At 44.4% G+C, this 18,136-nt stretch overlaps 1 protein-coding gene and 1 long non-coding RNA gene across 3 annotated transcripts; one reads left to right on the forward strand and one right to left on the reverse strand.

The window, feature by feature from the left end:
* Positions 1–207: 207 nt before the first annotated feature.
* On the reverse strand, positions 208–16,808 carry SMPD4 (sphingomyelin phosphodiesterase 4). 2 transcript variants are annotated; one of them, XM_059863783.1, is made up of 19 exons: positions 16,692–16,808; positions 16,381–16,467; positions 15,612–15,754; positions 15,384–15,459; positions 14,400–14,508; positions 13,728–13,780; positions 13,035–13,186; positions 12,574–12,706; positions 11,887–11,958; positions 8,414–8,503; positions 5,979–6,124; positions 5,431–5,521; positions 5,063–5,163; positions 4,608–4,771; positions 3,753–3,958; positions 2,968–3,201; positions 2,168–2,299; positions 1,873–2,001; positions 208–736 (listed from the first exon to the last, which is right to left on the reverse strand). In XM_059863783.1, the coding sequence occupies exons 1-19, from the start codon at positions 16,728–16,730 to the stop codon at positions 410–412; spliced, it is 2,484 nt and encodes an 827-aa protein (XP_059719766.1). In that variant the 5' UTR covers positions 16,731–16,808; the 3' UTR covers positions 208–409. The 2 variants fall into 2 exon arrangements, with proteins under 2 accessions (XP_059719766.1, XP_059719767.1); XM_059863784.1 differs by lacking the exon at positions 8,414–8,503 and having other exon boundaries at positions 16,692–16,764.
* On the forward strand, positions 1,939–15,936 carry LOC132336373 (uncharacterized). Its single transcript, XR_009488861.1, has 2 exons — positions 1,939–2,080; positions 15,671–15,936. It is a non-coding gene; the product is annotated as an uncharacterized LOC132336373 (long non-coding RNA).
* Positions 16,809–18,136: the final 1,328 nt, after the last annotated feature.

The raw sequence follows: 18,136 nt of genomic DNA on the forward strand, positions 1-18,136 counted from the left end.
CTCACAGGCTGTGAAGGTTAGGGGACAAAAATCACAATGGCTCTGTGTCTCATGCACCACATCCTTCCTGTCCTCAGTGAACTGGAAGAACTGGTCAAGAGGTCAGTGATGGGATGCACCTGTGGCATGACTGCAGCTTTATAAATACTCATAGCTCATTCTTCCCCCCTCAAAACAAAACAAAACAAACCAAACCCAAACAACATATTCACTCATGTCTACAGGAAGACTTTATAAAAATAAAATTTACATTGATTATCTCTACAAGGCCACATCAATGTTTATAAAACTTCATTAACTTTAGTATTAAAAAATATTTTAGGAAGAGCTGATATAATTAAAACATTTTAGTCATGGAATCTCAGGCTCATCCTTAAAACATTTATTTCTACAAGCCAGGAAGAGGAATCTAGTGTTCATGTGGTTTCCATCCTTCGAAGAAAAAAGTCATTATTACAGCATAAAGAAAATATCCAATTAGGATAATGAATGTGCAGCCAACTGGCCCAACATAAAACCAGGATGCAAGGAAGTAGATCATCAGCAAAGAGATCAGAGTCCTGTAGCTGGCCAGAAACCTCAGGCTGATCCTGGGTCCCCAGTTCTGGCTCGTTCTGTCCCTCACCACGGGGCTGTACCTGATTTTCTGTATGAGCTGGGGGTTGGTCAGGTGATAGCGACAGAGTCTGCCAACAAAATCCTCCCTGGAGCAAAGCACTTCCATCTGATCAGCAAACTGAGGGAAGAGGCATTTAAAAGTGAGTGTCTTCCTGCAAATGCTGTCATAAAGTAAGTTATTTTACGATTTTCTTAATATAGACAATGAAGATTATAGGGATCAAACTGCACTTTTAAACAGCAGAAATGTCTTAGATATGAAAACACAAGGGAAGTCTGCACTAAGAAAAGAATTTGCTTTTCCTGTTTAGAAGCATTCACTCTGAACGTTACTGCCGTGTTCATCAACCATGAGTCCCTTAATAAATCACAATGCAATGCTTTGTGTAGGAAAAGCAGAATGACAGGTAGAGAAGCAGGCTCATGCTACTAGAAAATACCCATCTAGACCACAGTGAAGAAGATGGAGTAAGAACAAACCAAGTGTCCCACAGGTACAGGTGGGGTGCAGCAGGAATGTGCAGGGGGAAGGCCAGGAGGAGGAGGGGCAGTCCCACAGGTACAGGTGGGGTAGAGCAGGATGTGCAGGGGGAAGGTGAGGAGGAGGAGGGGCAGTCCCACAGGTACAGGTGGGGTGGAGCAGGATGTGCAGGGGGAAGGTGAGGAGGAGGAGGGGCAGTCCCACAGGTACAGGTGGGGTAGAGCAGGATGTGCAGGGGGAAGGTGAGGAGGAGGAGGGGCAGTCCCACAGGTACAGGTGGGGTGGAGCAGGATGTGCAGGGGGAAGGCCAGGAGGAGGGGCAGTCCCACAGGTACAGGTGGGGTGGAGCAGGATGTGCAGGAAGGCCAGGAGGAGGAGGGGCAGTCCCACAGGTACAGGTGGGGTGGAGCAGGATGTGCAGGAAGGCCAGGAGGAGGAGGGGCAGTCCCACAGGACAGGTGGGGTAGAGCAGGATGTGCAGGAAGGCCAGGAGGAGGAGGGGCAGTCCCACAGGTACAGGTGGGGTGGAGCAGGAATGTGCAGGAAGGCCAGGAGGAGGAGGGGCAGTCCCACAGGTACAGGTGGGGTGGAGCAGGATGTGCAGGGGGAAGGTGAGGAGGAGGAGGGGCAGTCCCACAGGACAGGTGGGGTAGAGCAGGATGTGCAGGAAGGCCAGGAGGAGGAGGGGCAGTCCCACAGGTACAGGTGGGGTGGAGCAGGATGTGCAGGAAGGCCAGGAGCAGGAGCAGGGGCAGGGGCAGGGCTGTGCTCACCCTCTCGTTGAGCGCTGAGGACAAGCGGAACAGGAGCCGCACCAGAGCCGCGTTCTCGTAGCTGCGGATGGGCTGGAGCTCAGTGTCCCCCTGATACTGCAGCTCAAACCTTCGTAAGCCATTTATGATCTAGAAGTGGGAAAAGAAACACCTCATCTTGCAGCTCCCACCTGAAACACCTTTTTACTGGCACCTCTGTTAGCCCCAGGTAAGCTGCATCTCTCGTTGTCATAGAAGGAGAACTTGTTTTGTCAAGAAGAGCCTAGGCAGCGATATGGAATCGTTTTTCTCTCACCTGGTACCTGCCAAGGGGTGTGAGGATGAGGCCATTCTCACTTGCAATGCAGTCTGGAAGCTGTTTTTTTCCATTTTCATCTTGAGCTGTCCCACACTTCATCATCATCTGGGTCAGCTGGGCTTCACTCAGCTATGCAAGAATAACACAGTTCTAAAGTAGGTGTTTGATCCATTCCCTATTTAATTTATTTCTCACTTCACAAACTCATTAGCCTTGGAAGTCTTGGACAGCCAGATCAGATACCAAGAAATGCTTAATAGCACCTCAGTTAGACACTGAAATGAGATAAACCTCTCCAGATTTGTTTGTGCTTGTCCAATTCTAGATTAGTGCTCTGGCTTATATCTCCCTCAGCTCCCAAGGAGAATCAAAGAGCTGTCTCCTAGGGCAATTCTGTACAAGGGAGTGTGGCTGCAGAGAAATTAAATGTTTTTAAGTTTAACAGTTCATCCATAGCTGCAGTTGTATTTTTACAGCTCTACATTTAGAAGATACAGAGAGTTTTTAAAACTGCCTGTTTGACAAGAGAACAGGCTTGGTATAAACAGGTTTGGTATAAATTATACAGTCCAAAAGAGTCATCACTTAAACAAAGTAGGTTTGATACTTAAAAATTCAGAACACCTAATTCCATCTGCACTGCAAATGGGTTTTGAAGCAGGCAAAGTTGAGAAGATGTTAGAATTTACTAGCAAGGTCTCTGGACAGTTTTGTGCTCCCACAGTACAAGAGACACAGATGTGTATTTGATGAATCCTGACTCTTGCTGCACAAGTTCTTAGAAAGATGTTACTTACCTTAAAGATCTGGCACAAATATTCCAGTGCCTTCTCTAAATATTCATCTGTTTTTCTGATGCTGTCCTGCCCAATTTCATCAAGGTCATTGCCTGTGTAGGAACCATTCACGTCAGATGGTGTGAATCTAAACCACGAGAAGAAGGACTGGCTGGCCATTGTCTCTGCAGAATGGTCTGATATGGACTTTGCTGTCTGCTGGGCCTGACAAATTAACTGGGCCAGTTTTAACACCTAAAACAAAAATCAAAAATGGTGTGGGACAAAGAGAAAGGACTACTGACATCAATACATGGATAAAACTGTGCCTTGAGAGCTGAAAGCGAGAGCAATCCCAGCAAACTCCCTCCCTTAGTGCACATGGATTTGTGCTTTTAGCTGGATTTCCAATAGGGCAGAGGCAGCTCTGTTGGACCACGTAAGAAACCTCAGAGCTGCTTAGGTTCTTCAGCTGCTTTCTTTTTTCCTGCTGCTTTTGTCTGAGTTGCTGGTAGGTGCTGATGAACCAGAAGATAACAGTAAGCATGTCTGAGGGGAAATACCATATCCTGCTCCAAGGCAGCAAGCTGTTACATTACCTTATTATTTATCAAAGAGAAGCAGATTTTTACATCTGTGCTGGACTGAGACCCCTCAGAGTCCAGAAGAAAACTAAAATTAGCAAACTAAATTATTCAGTAATGCAGGGTGTGAAGTTTTCTACTTTTAACTTCTGGTATGGATGCTCAGCACTGAGAAACATCTGTCACAGTAGAAAGGCAGGTGCAAAGGAGCTTGCTGCTTACCAAATTCCTGACTTCTGTGCCAAACATCTGTTTATACTGGAAATCCTGTCCTTCCAGGCTGTAAACATGACTCTTCACCTTAAATGAGGCATCTGTAACAGCTGGAGACCGTGATGACAGAAAACTCCCACCAAGAGTGGGGCTCATAAAAAGTCGGTGTTGACGGTGGGGAATCACAAGTTCTGGCTCCAGGAATAACTGTTCTCCTAGAATTTGAAAAAAGCACTCAAGATGGTTGCATAATACTGGTCTTGCTGGGGAAGGTCCAGCTGCCTTAAGGCTGCTGGGCAACTTTATTTAGAGAGAGAGTTCTAAGGGGAAGGAGGCCTTAATTAGTGTTCATTATTTACTTCTCTCTGCCCAGAGCAGGAAATGTCAGTGTGCATTAAATGCACCATACAAAGCAGCATTTTAAATTTGTAACATTTTTCAACAAAAGGCAGTGGAGAAACATACTTCAGACACTGATACTTGTCAAATCTCACCACTCCCAAATTCACTATATCGTAATTATCCTGAAATGCATGCATGACTTTTACTAAGTACAGAGACTTTCAGAGATATATAAAGTTTAAATCCTGAAGTACATAATGAAGTAATACAAGCATAAGAAAAACTAACAATTGGAATTGGGTTCTTTATCCTTTAAAGAAAAATTGTGAAATGCAATCTGTGGTGATTAGAAGAGAACTACAGGCTTACCAAACCAATTGACAAACATTAGGGAAGACAGACTTTTGAATGGGGGAATAGCATGAAAAATGGGAGAGAAGTGCACCTCAGTGCTAATGAGATGTAACTATTGTGAAGAAAGATTGAGAGAGGACAACACAAGATGTCAAAATATCCTTTTACCTTTCAGGATCATTTCAGCTAGATTGGGCTGAGCAAAGACCTTAGCTACTCGGAACACCATGAGGGCATTCTTTGGACTGACCAAGTCTGTCCGAAGAGCTCTGTTCAGAAATCCCACAAAGAGCTTGGTGTACATGAGCAGGTTCTCTTGAATGAAGGCAGCCCTGTCAAAGTGAGTGCAGGATTTGTGAGTACAGCTATTTAAAGAAGTGTTATTTTGTCTTCTACCAAAAAAGCCACTAAGGGAATGTTTTATACTATCTCTGGAAAGATGGTCAATTTACACTGAGACAAAAGAATACTCTCAAAACAAAAACTGGTGTTCTAAGAAATCCTTCTCTAATCTTGTATAGGAATTTAACTCAGGTTGCTGCACAGCCCCTGAAATCCTGCTGGTTTACTCAGGATCTCCTCGAGGTTTGGCTCAGATCAGTCCCAGCTGCTCCCCTCCTCACCATTTCTCTGAGACACTGCGAGGCAAAGGCTCTGTGCTCTGTGGGGGCTTCTCGGGCGCGTACCTCCAGGGCTGCAGGTAACTCAACCACATCTCAAGAACCTGGGCAAAGTCACACACAAACCCACATGAGTGCCAGTACTTCATGGAAAGGAAGGCAGGAAGGGTTTTTTGTTAATTTTTTTATTTGTTATGTAAAGAATTCTACTGGTCTAGAAAAGAGAGAGATAAAGACCAAGAAACAGCTGCTGAAGAGCAGTAACTAATAACTTAGTTACTAGTTAACAGTTCTAGTAACTTAGTTAATAGTTCTAGCAACTAATAACTAGTTCTGGTTAGTACAGACTACGTGGAGAAGCAAGTACATACTGCTCTGAAAGAGGCATCCAGAGGCCAGTGGCCAAAACAGTGCTGCAAAAAGATATAAAGCTTCTCCTGGACAAACCGAGGAATCACAACCCTGCAAAGAGATTCAAGGACTGTCACGTGTATAAACTGGCAGCAAGTTTTAAAAACAAAACAAACCAACCCTACCAACCAACAACCCAACAAACTTCCACAAATGCAAACAGAGAAAGAATTGAGCAAAGCTGGTTCTTTTTTACCTGAAACTACTTCAAGCCACTGAATTTCAACTCAAATTATTTAGTACCAAATGCTAAACTAATTTTGGCCAGAATCCTCTGGAAGCATTTTCTTTCCTCTATAGACTGGTGCAATAGCTGCTGCTGAAGCTGCCCTCCCCCTCAGAGGATGTGAGAAACATAATCAATTAGTTCTCATACACTTTTAATAATGTACTTCTGTATTTAGCATCAAAACAGCCCAATTCAACCTCTCAAAGAAAGCTGAGATTTTCATGGAGAAAGCTCAGCTTTTCAGTTCTATACATTTCAGAGACAGGCTCATGTACCAACCTTTTAAACTCCTCCAGTGGGCTGGCTGTGTGGGAGTGGGTTGAAGGGGAGAGAGGCTCTGGTTTCAGGCTGTTGCTGAAAGCATGCAGATGTTTCACAAGCAGTCTTACCACTAGCACGTGCTCTTCAGTGGGCTTGAATGACTCCTAGATCCAAAGCAAAAGAGAGGCACCTAATGAGTGTCATTTGCTAAATGTCCAGGGAATTCAGGAAAATTATATTCTCAGATCAAAATACAGGAAATGCTCTTTTCCTTCTAGGTCCTTCACCATAGGTTGGTGCCACCTGATTTTGGACAGGTTTGCTCCCCAGGACATGCTGCATCAATCTTCTGCCATCAGTTCACTAAGAAACAGCAGCAAATTTGGATTGTAAGAAAAGCTGTCTACAGTACTCTGATGCACTGAATTTTGGGCTAGCTTTAAAGAGCAGAATAACTTGTAGATTTTGACTTACCCTTTTCTGAAAAAAGAACATTCAGCCTTTCATTATGGCTATAAGTTCCTTGCTGCAGAAGCACAGCAGGTCCTTTGCTTATACTCAAGGCTGGCTGTACTGAGTTCTCCTTCCTATGCTGGTACTCATCGGCCTTACAGGAGAGAATAATCCTAGACAGTTACAGCAAGAACAGGAACTGTTTGGAGTCCTGTGAGATCCTGCTGGTTCCAACACCCTCAGGGGGAGAACAGCCTGGGAGGGAGCAGCACAAGGAGTGGTGGTGAGCCACAGTGATGTTACTCATGAGGAGTGAGTGTGTGACACAGCAGGGAGGTGAACGAGGCAAAGAAGTGCTGGTTCAAACACAAACTCCTTTGCTGCTACTGTCATCTGCTCCAAGTGTAGTGAACTAATACCAATCCAAAACTGAAGGCAGATTTTGAGATTTGTATTCTGTTTCACAAAAGTTGAGAAGGATAATGTACAGGAAATATAAGTTACAGCTGCAAATATAATGGAAAGTGCTGGAAAGGCGTATGGGATTGGCTGCAAGAAGTTTTCAGTGCTTGAGGCAGGGAGGGAGTGAGTGTCTGTGTTTATGTCCTCTCTCAGCAATGCCTGAGGCAAAGCAGATGCCTTTTTACACTCTCTGAGATTCTGAATACACTGTGACATTCACTCCAGGCTCCATGACAGACACAGTCCTGCAGTGCAGCCAGGCCTGGGACTCTCCTAAGAGAGGGTTAAACCTTTACCATTTCTAACGAAGGCTGGGCTTGTTTCTGACAGCTCCAACTTGGATCAGCACATTTTCGACACTCCTGGTGAGTTTATGCAAGAAGGTAGAACTCTAAGAAGTTGTGTGGTCCTTGGAGTTTAGACCAGGATCTCCACAGCAATTAGAGAGGCTGAGTACTCTGCTACAGACCTTGAAAGGGTGCAGTTTTAAAAACCTCAAGCCCTCCCGAAGGTACCTTTGGAATTTACAAAACCACCCTATTTCAATACATCATTTTGGGGGATGTTAGTAGTTTCTCCACATAGCAGTTCTTACAATTTCCTCTTAGCCTGGATCACCACCATTGTGAATGTCACTGGTTTAAAACTACTTTTCCCCACAAGTGTTTTTGCTGTCAAACCTTTTTGTATAGAATGGATGTGTGCCATTGTTAATTCTTAATGCAGTAATTAAATGAATGTAACAGTAAAAAATATTTAAAGTAGTACTTTCTGTGTTCCTTTCTAAACAGCACCTTGAGATATCATAGCACTTATTTAAAACAAAACAAAAAAAGGATTAAAGAGCAGGGAAATGCCATGTAGTGCTAAAGAGCTTTACAGTACATAAGCTCAACCCTCCCCATTCCCAAAATGAAGACCCAATGAATAAAGGGCTGAAGTAGGAAAAGAGGAATCAGCAATCTGTTCCAACAGGAATGTTTTTGCATGCACATTTCCTGAACAATCTGCAAATGTACCACTTGTGCTTTTGCAAAAGTGGACAGCCAAATTGACATTGCCACCACAAATTTGGTATTATCCAATGACAATTCCTTGGCTAAAAACCCCCAGATGTTACCTACCTTAATCTGGGTGACAGCCATGCAAATTCTGATCTTTTCTTCCACGCAAGGTTTGCTTAAATGACTACTGTGTGAGAGGCAGAAATCTGCCATTGGTGGAGACAGCTTTGGTGCCAAAAAACAGCATAGCTGGTAAGTCTTACATTGCAAGAATGCATCTCTAGAAACAGAGTTTCCAATCAGTCCTCATAACATGCTAGAGTTTAACTCTTTTCTCCATGACCTTCGCTAATATCTCTCAGAATCTGTTTCACTGAACAATTTGAGAACATTGCATTTCAATGCAATGTTCTCAAATTATAAAACCACACCTTGGCAGAAGGAGCTGCTGTACAGCCAGCACCAATACACTTCGCAGATTATATGATGGAACAAGATTCTTAAAAAGGAAACCAAATGAAAAGATGGTAATACTTGGTATGCGTGGAGGGCCTGGTAGCTGGATTGGGCAGGACTACCGTGGTGTTTACTGGAGATACTGAGTCGGTAGTGGAGAACCTCCAGCTGAGACAACAGAAACAAAAAGGAAGGGGGGAGGGAAAAAAGGAGAGAAGAGAGCAAGAGAAAAAAAAAGTGAGAATGAGCCCAAGGAAGAAGGGTGGGGGGAAAAATGAACATCACAAATACAGTCAGGGACAACATATCACAATAACAACTGCAGCCACAGTATCCTCTTTTTTCTGGTGTTCACTAGATTGATTCATAGTATTTCTTATCCACTTGGAAATACAACTGGGAGCAAGTATCAAAAAATTGACTGTTCTCTTTGCTGAGCTCACAGCAAGGACTGGGGATATGAAACTTTTGCCAAATAAATTCCCCATTTCAGAAGTGAATTGAACTGCAGCAACAAGGATTTACACACTGTTCATTAAAAATGGAGTAAGAGAGCAATATTCTGCAAGCTTTTTTACATCTATTTCGAAAACTTTGTCATTTCTTCCTGTTCTGTTGGAGAAGCACAGTTTGTATGTGGAAGAAGTTAAAACTGGACTTTCCTGTCCAGAGAAATCCTGTGTCTTCTCTCTACTTAAAAGCCATTTGGGAAGGCTGCAGTTCTTGTGAATTTCCTCAAACAAGGAAATTACTTTTGCTGCGAGGGAAACACTACACATCTAAAAAGGCAAAGACATTCCCAGCATAGTACTATATGCTGATGCAAAAGGCACCTTGCCATAACACTGAAGCCTCTGCAAGCCTCAGCCAGATCCCTTCTTGAAGGAACAACCTGACCAGTATTTTCTAACTATGACAGTGAAGAGGATACTGTAGCAACAGTGACACACATGTATGAAATTAATGAAAAAACATAAAACAAAAAATGTACACTACACAGACCCCAATGACTGTTGTCAGGCATCTAAACTAACTCTCCAGATCACACCTCTGCTGTCTTTAAACAGCCTCTACCCCATCTCCTCTGCTGTCAGTTTGGCAGCTTTTGGTTCCACACCCTTGGAGTGGCAGGATTGTTACTGCAGGCTCTCCCCAAGAGCTTGGGCAGATTGTCTGCTTCCAAACTGACTCCCCTGCCACAGGAACCTGCAGCCCCCTGGATTTTCATGGGTGTTCCACATGCAGTGCTGGGGGCTGAACACCTGGCATTGGAAGGTCAGGAAGCATGACAAAGTTTTATCAAACTACTTCTTTTTAAGTGTTTCTTGTAACAGCAGAAGGGAATAGGAAAAAAGCTGCTGCACACTTGGACTCTAGATCATCAGAGAGAGAAAAAACAAACAGACAAAAGAATTGGAAAATAGTTGAATTAAAAGGGAAAACAATGACAGCATAGCAAATAGCATCAACCTCAGGCTCACAGCAGACCCAAGAAGAATTCAAAGCTGTAATGTGTATCTTCTCAAAAGAAATTGTTTACTATTCATTCCCATTCCACTGCCTTCTACTTATAAAGGGAAGTCTATGGTGACATTACCAAGGCTTAAGAAAAAAATCCATGACTCTCCTCAAGAAAGTTACTTATCTGAGATCTGTTTGGCCCATGAAAGCAAACAAATCTGGCTGCTGGACAAAGAGTGAGCAAGTTCTGCAGAACCTCATCCCACCTTCCAAAACAGACATGCAGCCATTTCAAATCACTGATGGTCAAACAGCTCTAGATCCAGCACTGAATGGTCACTAATTCCCCTTCCTCCCAAGCACACAGAAGGCTAAATGCAATCAAGTGAACCTGCATAATTACCAATCATTTTAAGAATATGGTATAGGGCCATCTTGGGTTTCCAGTCAAGGTCTTGAATGCCTGTGTTAAAACAGAACTTCCACTTCTGGATGTTCCACTTCCTCATCTGAGGAACAAGGCAGACTGCTCTCCCTCAGCCCACCCAGTCTACAAAGCTCAGTTTAAGCATCACAGGCTAATGAACAGTCCTGCCCCCAGCTGATCTGGAACCTTTCCTCAGTCCTGCAGGAGAGATCCTTCATCCATTATGTATCTCATGGGGAATTCCAGTCCCCCATTCCACTGCTCCACCCCCCCAAAGAGGAAGACTTCCTATATCACATGTTCATGATTACTTCCCATCAAAGATGAAACTAAAATACCATCAGGGAGTTATGGCCTCAGGTTGTGGCTCAACACACCTTGTGGAGGATCCTGAAGTGCTGATTTCAGAGAACTGTAAGCTCTACCTAGGCCCTACTCCACCATAACGTGGAGAGTCATTGTCTGCAACTGCTGCTCCCTAGTGCTAGAAGAAAGCATCTGAAATACAGAGGGTGAACAGAGGAGAGAAGTTTAAAGCAATCATCATTTCTGGCCTAAGCACAGCGCTTGATGCACAGAGACTGGACAGACAGACAGACCAAAGGTACTTCAAGCAAAGCCTTTCCATCACAGGTGCACAGCCATGCTGCTGGGAGTCCCAAGTGGAGACTTTGCAACATTAGTGAGTTTGCATTTTGACCTCAACTTTGAGAATAAAAGACAAAACCCATCACATTTCAGCTCTCCAATGTTTTTCCCTAGCAAAATATAAATGTGTTTTATTTCATATCCTGTGGAGTGAAGGATTAGAATTTTTCAGTCAACTCCCATATTGCAACTTCCACACAGGAATAAATCCTGATAGCTTTTATTATTTCTCTCCCCTTCTATGAAAGTCCCACTGTGACCCAGAGGGAATTCAGAGGATCAATATTTTCTCCTTCAAATTCCCTTTACATTTATAATGCCTTCAATCTTAGCCTCCCCAACACTTACTTACTTCTTACATGCAGTAGTTTGCTACTGAACAGGCCACCACAAACTGCTTACAAGAGTGTATTATCTGAGCAAGAGCATGTCAGATAATCCAAATTCTGCAGCTACAGAACTGCTCCTGACACCATTATGGTGAAAAGCATATTTTGGAACATGAAACAATAACACTTTAGAAAGATTTTTTTAAAATTTGGATTTGGGCTAAAAATGGTTATGGATGTTATAAATTACTAATTGATATTTCAGGAACAGTTGCTATCTCTGCTGGCATTCAATTTGGGCTATTTTTAGCAGTGATGTTGCCCCAGTGGGATTTAACACAATGGTTTTAGAGTGGCATCTTCTCAATCATTAGTACTTTGATATTGATGTTCAGATTGTTGTGACCATCCCACAAACTCATCTTGAACAAAAAAAAAAAGAAACAAAAACCAGAACAAAACTAACACAGCTTCTGCAATGAAGGCAAATCTGGATGACACACTTATTCACAACATTCTTTGTAATTGGATTATCAATTCTGGCACACTTAGGTAGATACTCTGGTAAGAGATTTCTTTCCTTTGGACCAACACACAAAAATAAATTCTGCACAGAACGGGAGATTTACCCCAAGGTAAGAGCTCAACCACCAGGTGATGTTCAGGAGTGCAGTACAAACTATTACCTTGACGTGAGGGGACTGCATTTTCTGATACATTTCCAGTGAGTAATGATGAAGCCACATTTCAACAAAGATCTGCAAAACAAGTATTTTCTCAGCTAGGGAAAGAGAAGTTATCCCACACTGCCAGTCAGAAGATAACATAAGGAAGACCACAGTATATGGCTTGAAAACTAAGCTGTGCTGGTAAATAGGCAGCACCTATTCAAGATGTGCCAGGTTATGCCAATGGCTGAGATGACAAACTCTCAGCACCTGCCAGGTATCAACTAGTCAGCTCAGCAACATGACAGGAACTTGTTTCAGAACAACTGCTAAATCCACATTTTCTTTTCCTTCCCTTGATAATGAACAAACCAACTTGGCTGTGTTCAACCTTTGCCTTTGCAAAAGAGCATAGAATTGATGTAATACTTAAGAAAGAAAATGAGATGCAGAAAGTTTTCCAGAAAAAAATACTGAAATGCCTGAGATCAGTTGTTAGATCCTTAGTCTAAGAAAAGGTATTAAGTGCCTTTCCAAGCTACAACTTAACAGCCTCCCAGTGGTTCTTTGTTGCATTAACAGGAAGCAATAGCTGCACTGCTCAATTCCAAAACCAAGCTAAAGCAAACTGGCCCATCTGCCTCTGCTTTAAAGAGAAGAGATCCCTCAGTGAGGGGGGCATCTCCTTCCTTAAATGCCAGGTACCTGAAGCAGTGTTTCTGATCTCCAGATCTCCTGGGAGGCTGGGTCAGCGTTCACAGAGGGCTGGTGGGCAATGTGCCTCTTCAGCAGGCTGGTGTGGTGCATGCCATAGGAGGAGAAAGGCACTGCTGGGGACCTGGAGGACAAATGCATGGAATGACACAAGTCAGGAGGGCTTGGTGCAGCACAGGGGGATGAAGGAATGCATCACTGTTTGAATCAGTATTTTATAAACTTTAAAACAGTCTTTCAAACTGCACAATTGATTACACATTTCAAACTTCTGCAACTTCCTGCAATTACCAATCACTTCAACTCTAACCAAACACTGCAGCACTGTTCCTGTGTAATAAGTACATACAGAGCGAGTGGGGAGGTATTTTCTGCTTGTCTGGCTTTGTTCCAACAAGCCACATTTTGCCTGCACTGTTCCCACAATTTGCCCCTGACACTGGAGCCATTACCTGGGTGTAGGGGAAGGGATGGCTCCCCCAGGATTTGAAGAAGGTGGGGGAAGGACACTTCCTTCTGTGGGCAGGAAACACTTGAGGTAGGTGTCCACCAGGATGAAATAAGCACTGTTGGAAGGGCTGACATGATGGGTGACAGGTGAGTTCTGCAAGAGACACACAGGATGTACCTGGGGTTAAACACTGCTGCTTTTAGCCAGTGCTGGGGGGTGATGTCAGACCCCCTCAGCATAAAAAAGCAGAAGCTCAGTGGTTAGAAAGGGTGAACTGGCAGCAAAGACCCCTGGGAGCAAAGGAAAATGAGCTGTGAGAGAAGGGCTGCTGCAGCAATGACTGTAACCAAGCAGAAGAGAGGTAACAACAGGCAGAGGAACCAAATAACCACAGCCCACAGCACCAAGCTGTGCTTCTGACTGTAGAGAAACCCTTACTGGGTGCAGGGGGAGAGAAACCATTTGGAATTCACTGCCTGCTCCTTGCTGCCATGACTGCTTACTGGTGAATCCAAGGTGGGTATTTTGTTTATCATCCAGTCTTGGATCACCAAGTGAACCAAAGCAATAACAAATTCCAACAGAACAGATGAAACTGCTGTTAATTTAGCTAAACAGCACCCCAGCAGGCTCTCAGAGTATTATGGAGAAAGGCCAGTACTATTTTAAGGCAAAAAATGTGAAAGGTACTAACCTTCTGTGTAATCAAACTAATTGCAAAGTAAAACATGTAGTATTCAAACGGATCTGGAAGGACAGAGTTAAGGATCACATAATAAAAACCAGGTACAGCTGCTGGATATTGGAGGAGGTTAATAGACACTACATTTGCACTTTGCCAATGCTAATGTACCTTGCTAGAGCTTTTGAGCAAATTCAGCCTTGGCTTCTTGCTCTCCAGCTGGCTGAAACATTGGTGATTGAGGTGTTCTCTGTGTGACCAAGTGTGTTTGTGCTACTCTTGGCACATCTGACTATTTCAAACTGAAACCAGCTCAGCTGCAGCTACACTGCTTCCAAAAGTACTCTAGCTGCAAAGTGAACGTGCCCTTTTCCTACCATATTGCATAAACTACAAGCAGTTACAGAAACAAAAATTGTGAAATACAGGCTCTGCTGAGAAACACTGGGAATTTTATTGTTGATTTGATTAAGGCCAGAAATTCCTCCAAGAAGGGTTCATATGAGGGCATGCTTATTTTAAATTGTAATCTAAACATTTCTAATCAGCCCAAACTCTTCAGCATGACCACGATTTACCCCACATAGATAAGAAATGTTTAACAGAAACACTCATGATCTCTCAGTTTTAGATATTAAAAAAAAAAAAAAAAACCAATTAGATACTCAACAATTAAAAGGATACTAAGAGCCAAATTCAAACCTAAACCACCAGATGAAGGAAACTGGACTTTGTTGTGGTATAAAGAGCATTCTGGTAGAACTTGCTCTTGTATTGAAGCCTTCACAGGGCCCTGAAAGACAGAGGAATGAAATATTAATCTGGTACTCAGCATCTTGCAAAGCATGTTTTAGATAGTGAGATTCTGCATTCCAGCATTCTGGGGTGTTCTCTACATTCAGCTCAGTGATTTTACTGCACAGCAGTAGTTCTGTGTCCAAATGCAGGGTCTTTAGAGAATTCTCAACTTTCTCTCTGAAAATCAGTATTCAGTATTTTTTAAATTTAAATGCAGTATTTTTTTAAAAAGCCTTTACAGTAACTTTCCCACTTGGAGTGGGAGCAGCAGAGTATTGGTGTTTGGCTGCTGGTTTTGTCCAGGTAACTGAGCTGTGGGCCAGCAATTACCATATACTTAAATGAGGTTTCCTTTTGTCAAAGCCTGTAGGACTATCTGAACCAACTGCTAGGGAGCATGTAGGTGGTTGCAATAGAAGAAACAAAGCAGTTCTGCAGATGAACACTTTTGCTGGAAATGTGACACTTTACATCCAGGACAGCAGTCAGACTTCAAACACACAGGCACACAGCACAGGCAGGGAAAGCACTGCTCTGTGACAAACTTAGAAAACTACTTTCAATCCTGCAACTACCAAGACCCACACAACTCTCTCTGGGGACAGAATAACAATCACAGTGCAGCTTTCTTGGCTGAACACACACATCCAGCTGCTGAGAACCACAATCTCCTAGAGATTTTATGGCTGGGAACTCTCCTCCTCCATTCAAGAGCCATTTCAAGAAATGGGTCTGCTCCAAACCTGGAGCACTGAGGCTACACTTTGGCCTACACTGAAATGTAGGTACAAAGTGCATGCAAAGCTCCAACAGCTGCCACAACAACTACATTCCCTTCTTATTTCTTAAACAAACTACTCAGTTACTCACTGGAAGATATGAGACTGGGAAATCATATCTGTACTCTTCTGCTTGGAGTTTGTAAACCAGCTTCATCATTGGGCCACTGCAAACAAGCACCAGAAAGTGAATCCCATGGTGAACACCCTCTGCTGCCTCACTTCTGTGAGCTCAGGTTTGCACAGTGGAAAAAGGCCAAACACTGGTCATTTGTTCATCTATCCATTTCTCAATCTGTGCTGAAATGAATGAGTTTACCTGGGATCCAGGAAGTCCAAAGCCACAGAATATTCATTAGGGTTTGTTCTTCCTTGCAGGCAGCGAAGGTTCCAGCCCACGATGATGCCATCCAGGCTGCCAAAAATGCTCTCCACCAGCCACGGGAAGATGCCATGTAGTTCCTGCAGGGAAAACAGACACAAAGAATTAATGTGCACAATTCCTGACTTGGACAATCTCTCCTGCATGTACTAGAACACACAGAGATATGTCAGCCATTAATTTATGTCTGTTTCTGGGTTATCACAGGGCATGTCATCCATTCAAAACATTGCACTATAACATGGCAATCATGGGAGACCTATCCTGATTTCTGATCCTACTGAAGTTACAACAGTGCTCATCAGCATCACTTGCAGTTATCTGCCACATTTTAAAAGAAAAATTTTCTTTGTAAACTGGGGCTGAACGGTATTAATGAAACAACCCCTTAATGACTAGAAAAGGTTCTTAATTCTTGGCAACACTGCATTCCCACTGTTTCACTGGAGGCCCCCAAAACTCAGAATCACAGAACCGGTTAGATGGAAAAGAACTGAGGTCATCGAGTCCATCCTGTGACCAGACCCTGGCACTGAGTGCCACTTCCCTGAACACCCCCACGGGGCCCCACCACCTGTCCGGGCAGCCCGTTCCAGACAGATTGTCTTGATAAGACAAAGAGGAACAATCTAAGCAGTAATACAAAAAACCAACTCCCCTGCAGCTTGCCGAGCAGCGAGGCTCTGGAGAAGCAGGGGCTGCTCACCTTGGCAGGCAGCTCCTCGATGACCGTCTCCAGATCGCGACACCTCTGCGCGAACGGTTTGTTGACACAATCCGCCTTCAGCGTGGCCTGGTACAAACCACAAGGGAAATCCGATCACGGCTGCCGGCCAGGACAGCACTTACGGCGGCCATGACCGCGAGAATCCCCCCTCAGCATTCCGGCCACACCCGAGGCTGCAGGAGCCGGGACAACACCGTGTACCGAGACACCGCTCCGCTGCCCGCCCGGCCCGGCCCGGCCCGTTCCCGCTGCATTCCCCCAGCAGGAGGAGACCGTGTCCCCGCACCCACCAGCAGGAAGCTGGGCTGCTGCAGGTGCGGCCCGGCCATGCCGCCGCTCCGCTCCGCTCCCGGCCCTCAGCGCGGCCGCCGCTCGCGCCCCGCGCCCGCGCGGCCCTTGCGCGTCACGGCCCGCGCTGATGACGTCACCGCGGCGTTGCCATGGAGACGGCCCCGCGCTGAGGGCGGGCAGAGCCGGGGGATGTCCCGAGCTGGGAGCGACCCTCCGGGATCACCGAGGGCACAGGCTACCCCAGCAATCCCACCCTGTGCCTGCCTGCCTGAGAGCGTTATCCAAACATTCCTTGAAATACGTCAAGTTTGTCCTGGGGAGCCTCTTCCAGTGCTCAGCCACCCTCTGGGTTAGAACCTTTTCCCGATATCCAGCCTAAACCTCCCCTGACTCAGCTTTGTGCCATTTCCCCGAGTTCTGTCCTTGGTCACCAGAGATGAGATCAGTGCCTGCCCCTGCACTGCCCCCTGTGAGGATTTTGAAGACCACAGTGAGGTTTCCCCTCAGTCTTCTCCAAGGTGAACGAAGGGCCCTCAGCCGCTCCTCATGAGGCTTCCCTGCCAGACCTTTCCCCATCCCTCATCTGGATGCTCTCTAATAGCTTAAGGTCATCTTTACACTGTGGTGCCCAATGCAGCACACAACATTCAAGGCGAGGCCACCCCAGTGCAGAGCAGAGTGGGACAATTCCCTCCCTTGCCCTGCTGGCCATTCTGATGTCCCCAGGACATGTTGTCCCTCCCAGCTGCCAGGGCAATGGTGACTCACATCCAACTTTCCAGGACCCCCAGGTCCCTTCTGCTATGAATGAAGTTCTGTATGTCTAATTAATAAACAACAAAATTGAATTTAGGAGCAATTTTAATTCAGCAGCAATTTTATTCAAATGAATACAATACAAAAATTTGGCAGTGATTAATTAAGTATGATTAAGGTTTGTATAAAGCATAAACAAAACTAGCTGGGGTTCAGGGAGGGCTTTTCACCCTGCCTCATGTACAAAACAAAGGAATCCAAACACAGCTTATATACTGTGTGCTAATACATATTCATCAATATTTCCCATAAATCTCCTATTTTTGATTCTTGAAATGTGCATCACTACACTGCATAGTGCATGCTCCATTTGTTACTAAGGGGTCTTTTGCCTTTTGGTGGTCTTTTCAGAGGAAGGCTCACCATCTTCCTTGCTGTCCCCTGAATAACCTTACAGGCTGCATATGTGCATTAAGCTTTGTGTAATGTAAGTAAGCATTATGCTCCAAAGAAGCCTTAATATTTCATAGATAAAGCCACTACTTTAGACTCTAAATCTGGAATCATCCCAACTCAGCTCATCCCAAGGCCCATTCTGTTTTGGGATTTTGCTTATGTCAATATTACATTCTATATCCTGTTTTTCACGTGTGATATCTGCAAAGAAACCCATCTGCTTTGTAACACT

The sequence above is a fragment of the Haemorhous mexicanus genome, chromosome 19 (assembly GCF_027477595.1).
Source record: "Haemorhous mexicanus isolate bHaeMex1 chromosome 19, bHaeMex1.pri, whole genome shotgun sequence".
In the NCBI taxonomy this organism is placed as follows: Eukaryota; Metazoa; Chordata; class Aves; order Passeriformes; family Fringillidae; genus Haemorhous; species Haemorhous mexicanus.

Bases quoted from the DNA above. Each gene is read 5' to 3' on its own strand.
- SMPD4 (XM_059863783.1), bottom strand. From the start codon at position 16,730: ATGGCCGGGCCGCACCTGCAGCAGCCCAGCTTCCTGCTG. The intron at 15,755-16,380 runs GTGAGCAGCCCC...TTTTCCCTGCAG, and splicing joins TCGAGGAGCTGCCTGCCAAG to GAACTACATGGCATCTTCCC. The intron at 3,202-3,752 runs GTAAGCAGCAAG...TTTTTGTTTTAG, and splicing joins GCACAGAAGTCAGGAATTTG to GTGTTAAAACTGGCCCAGTT.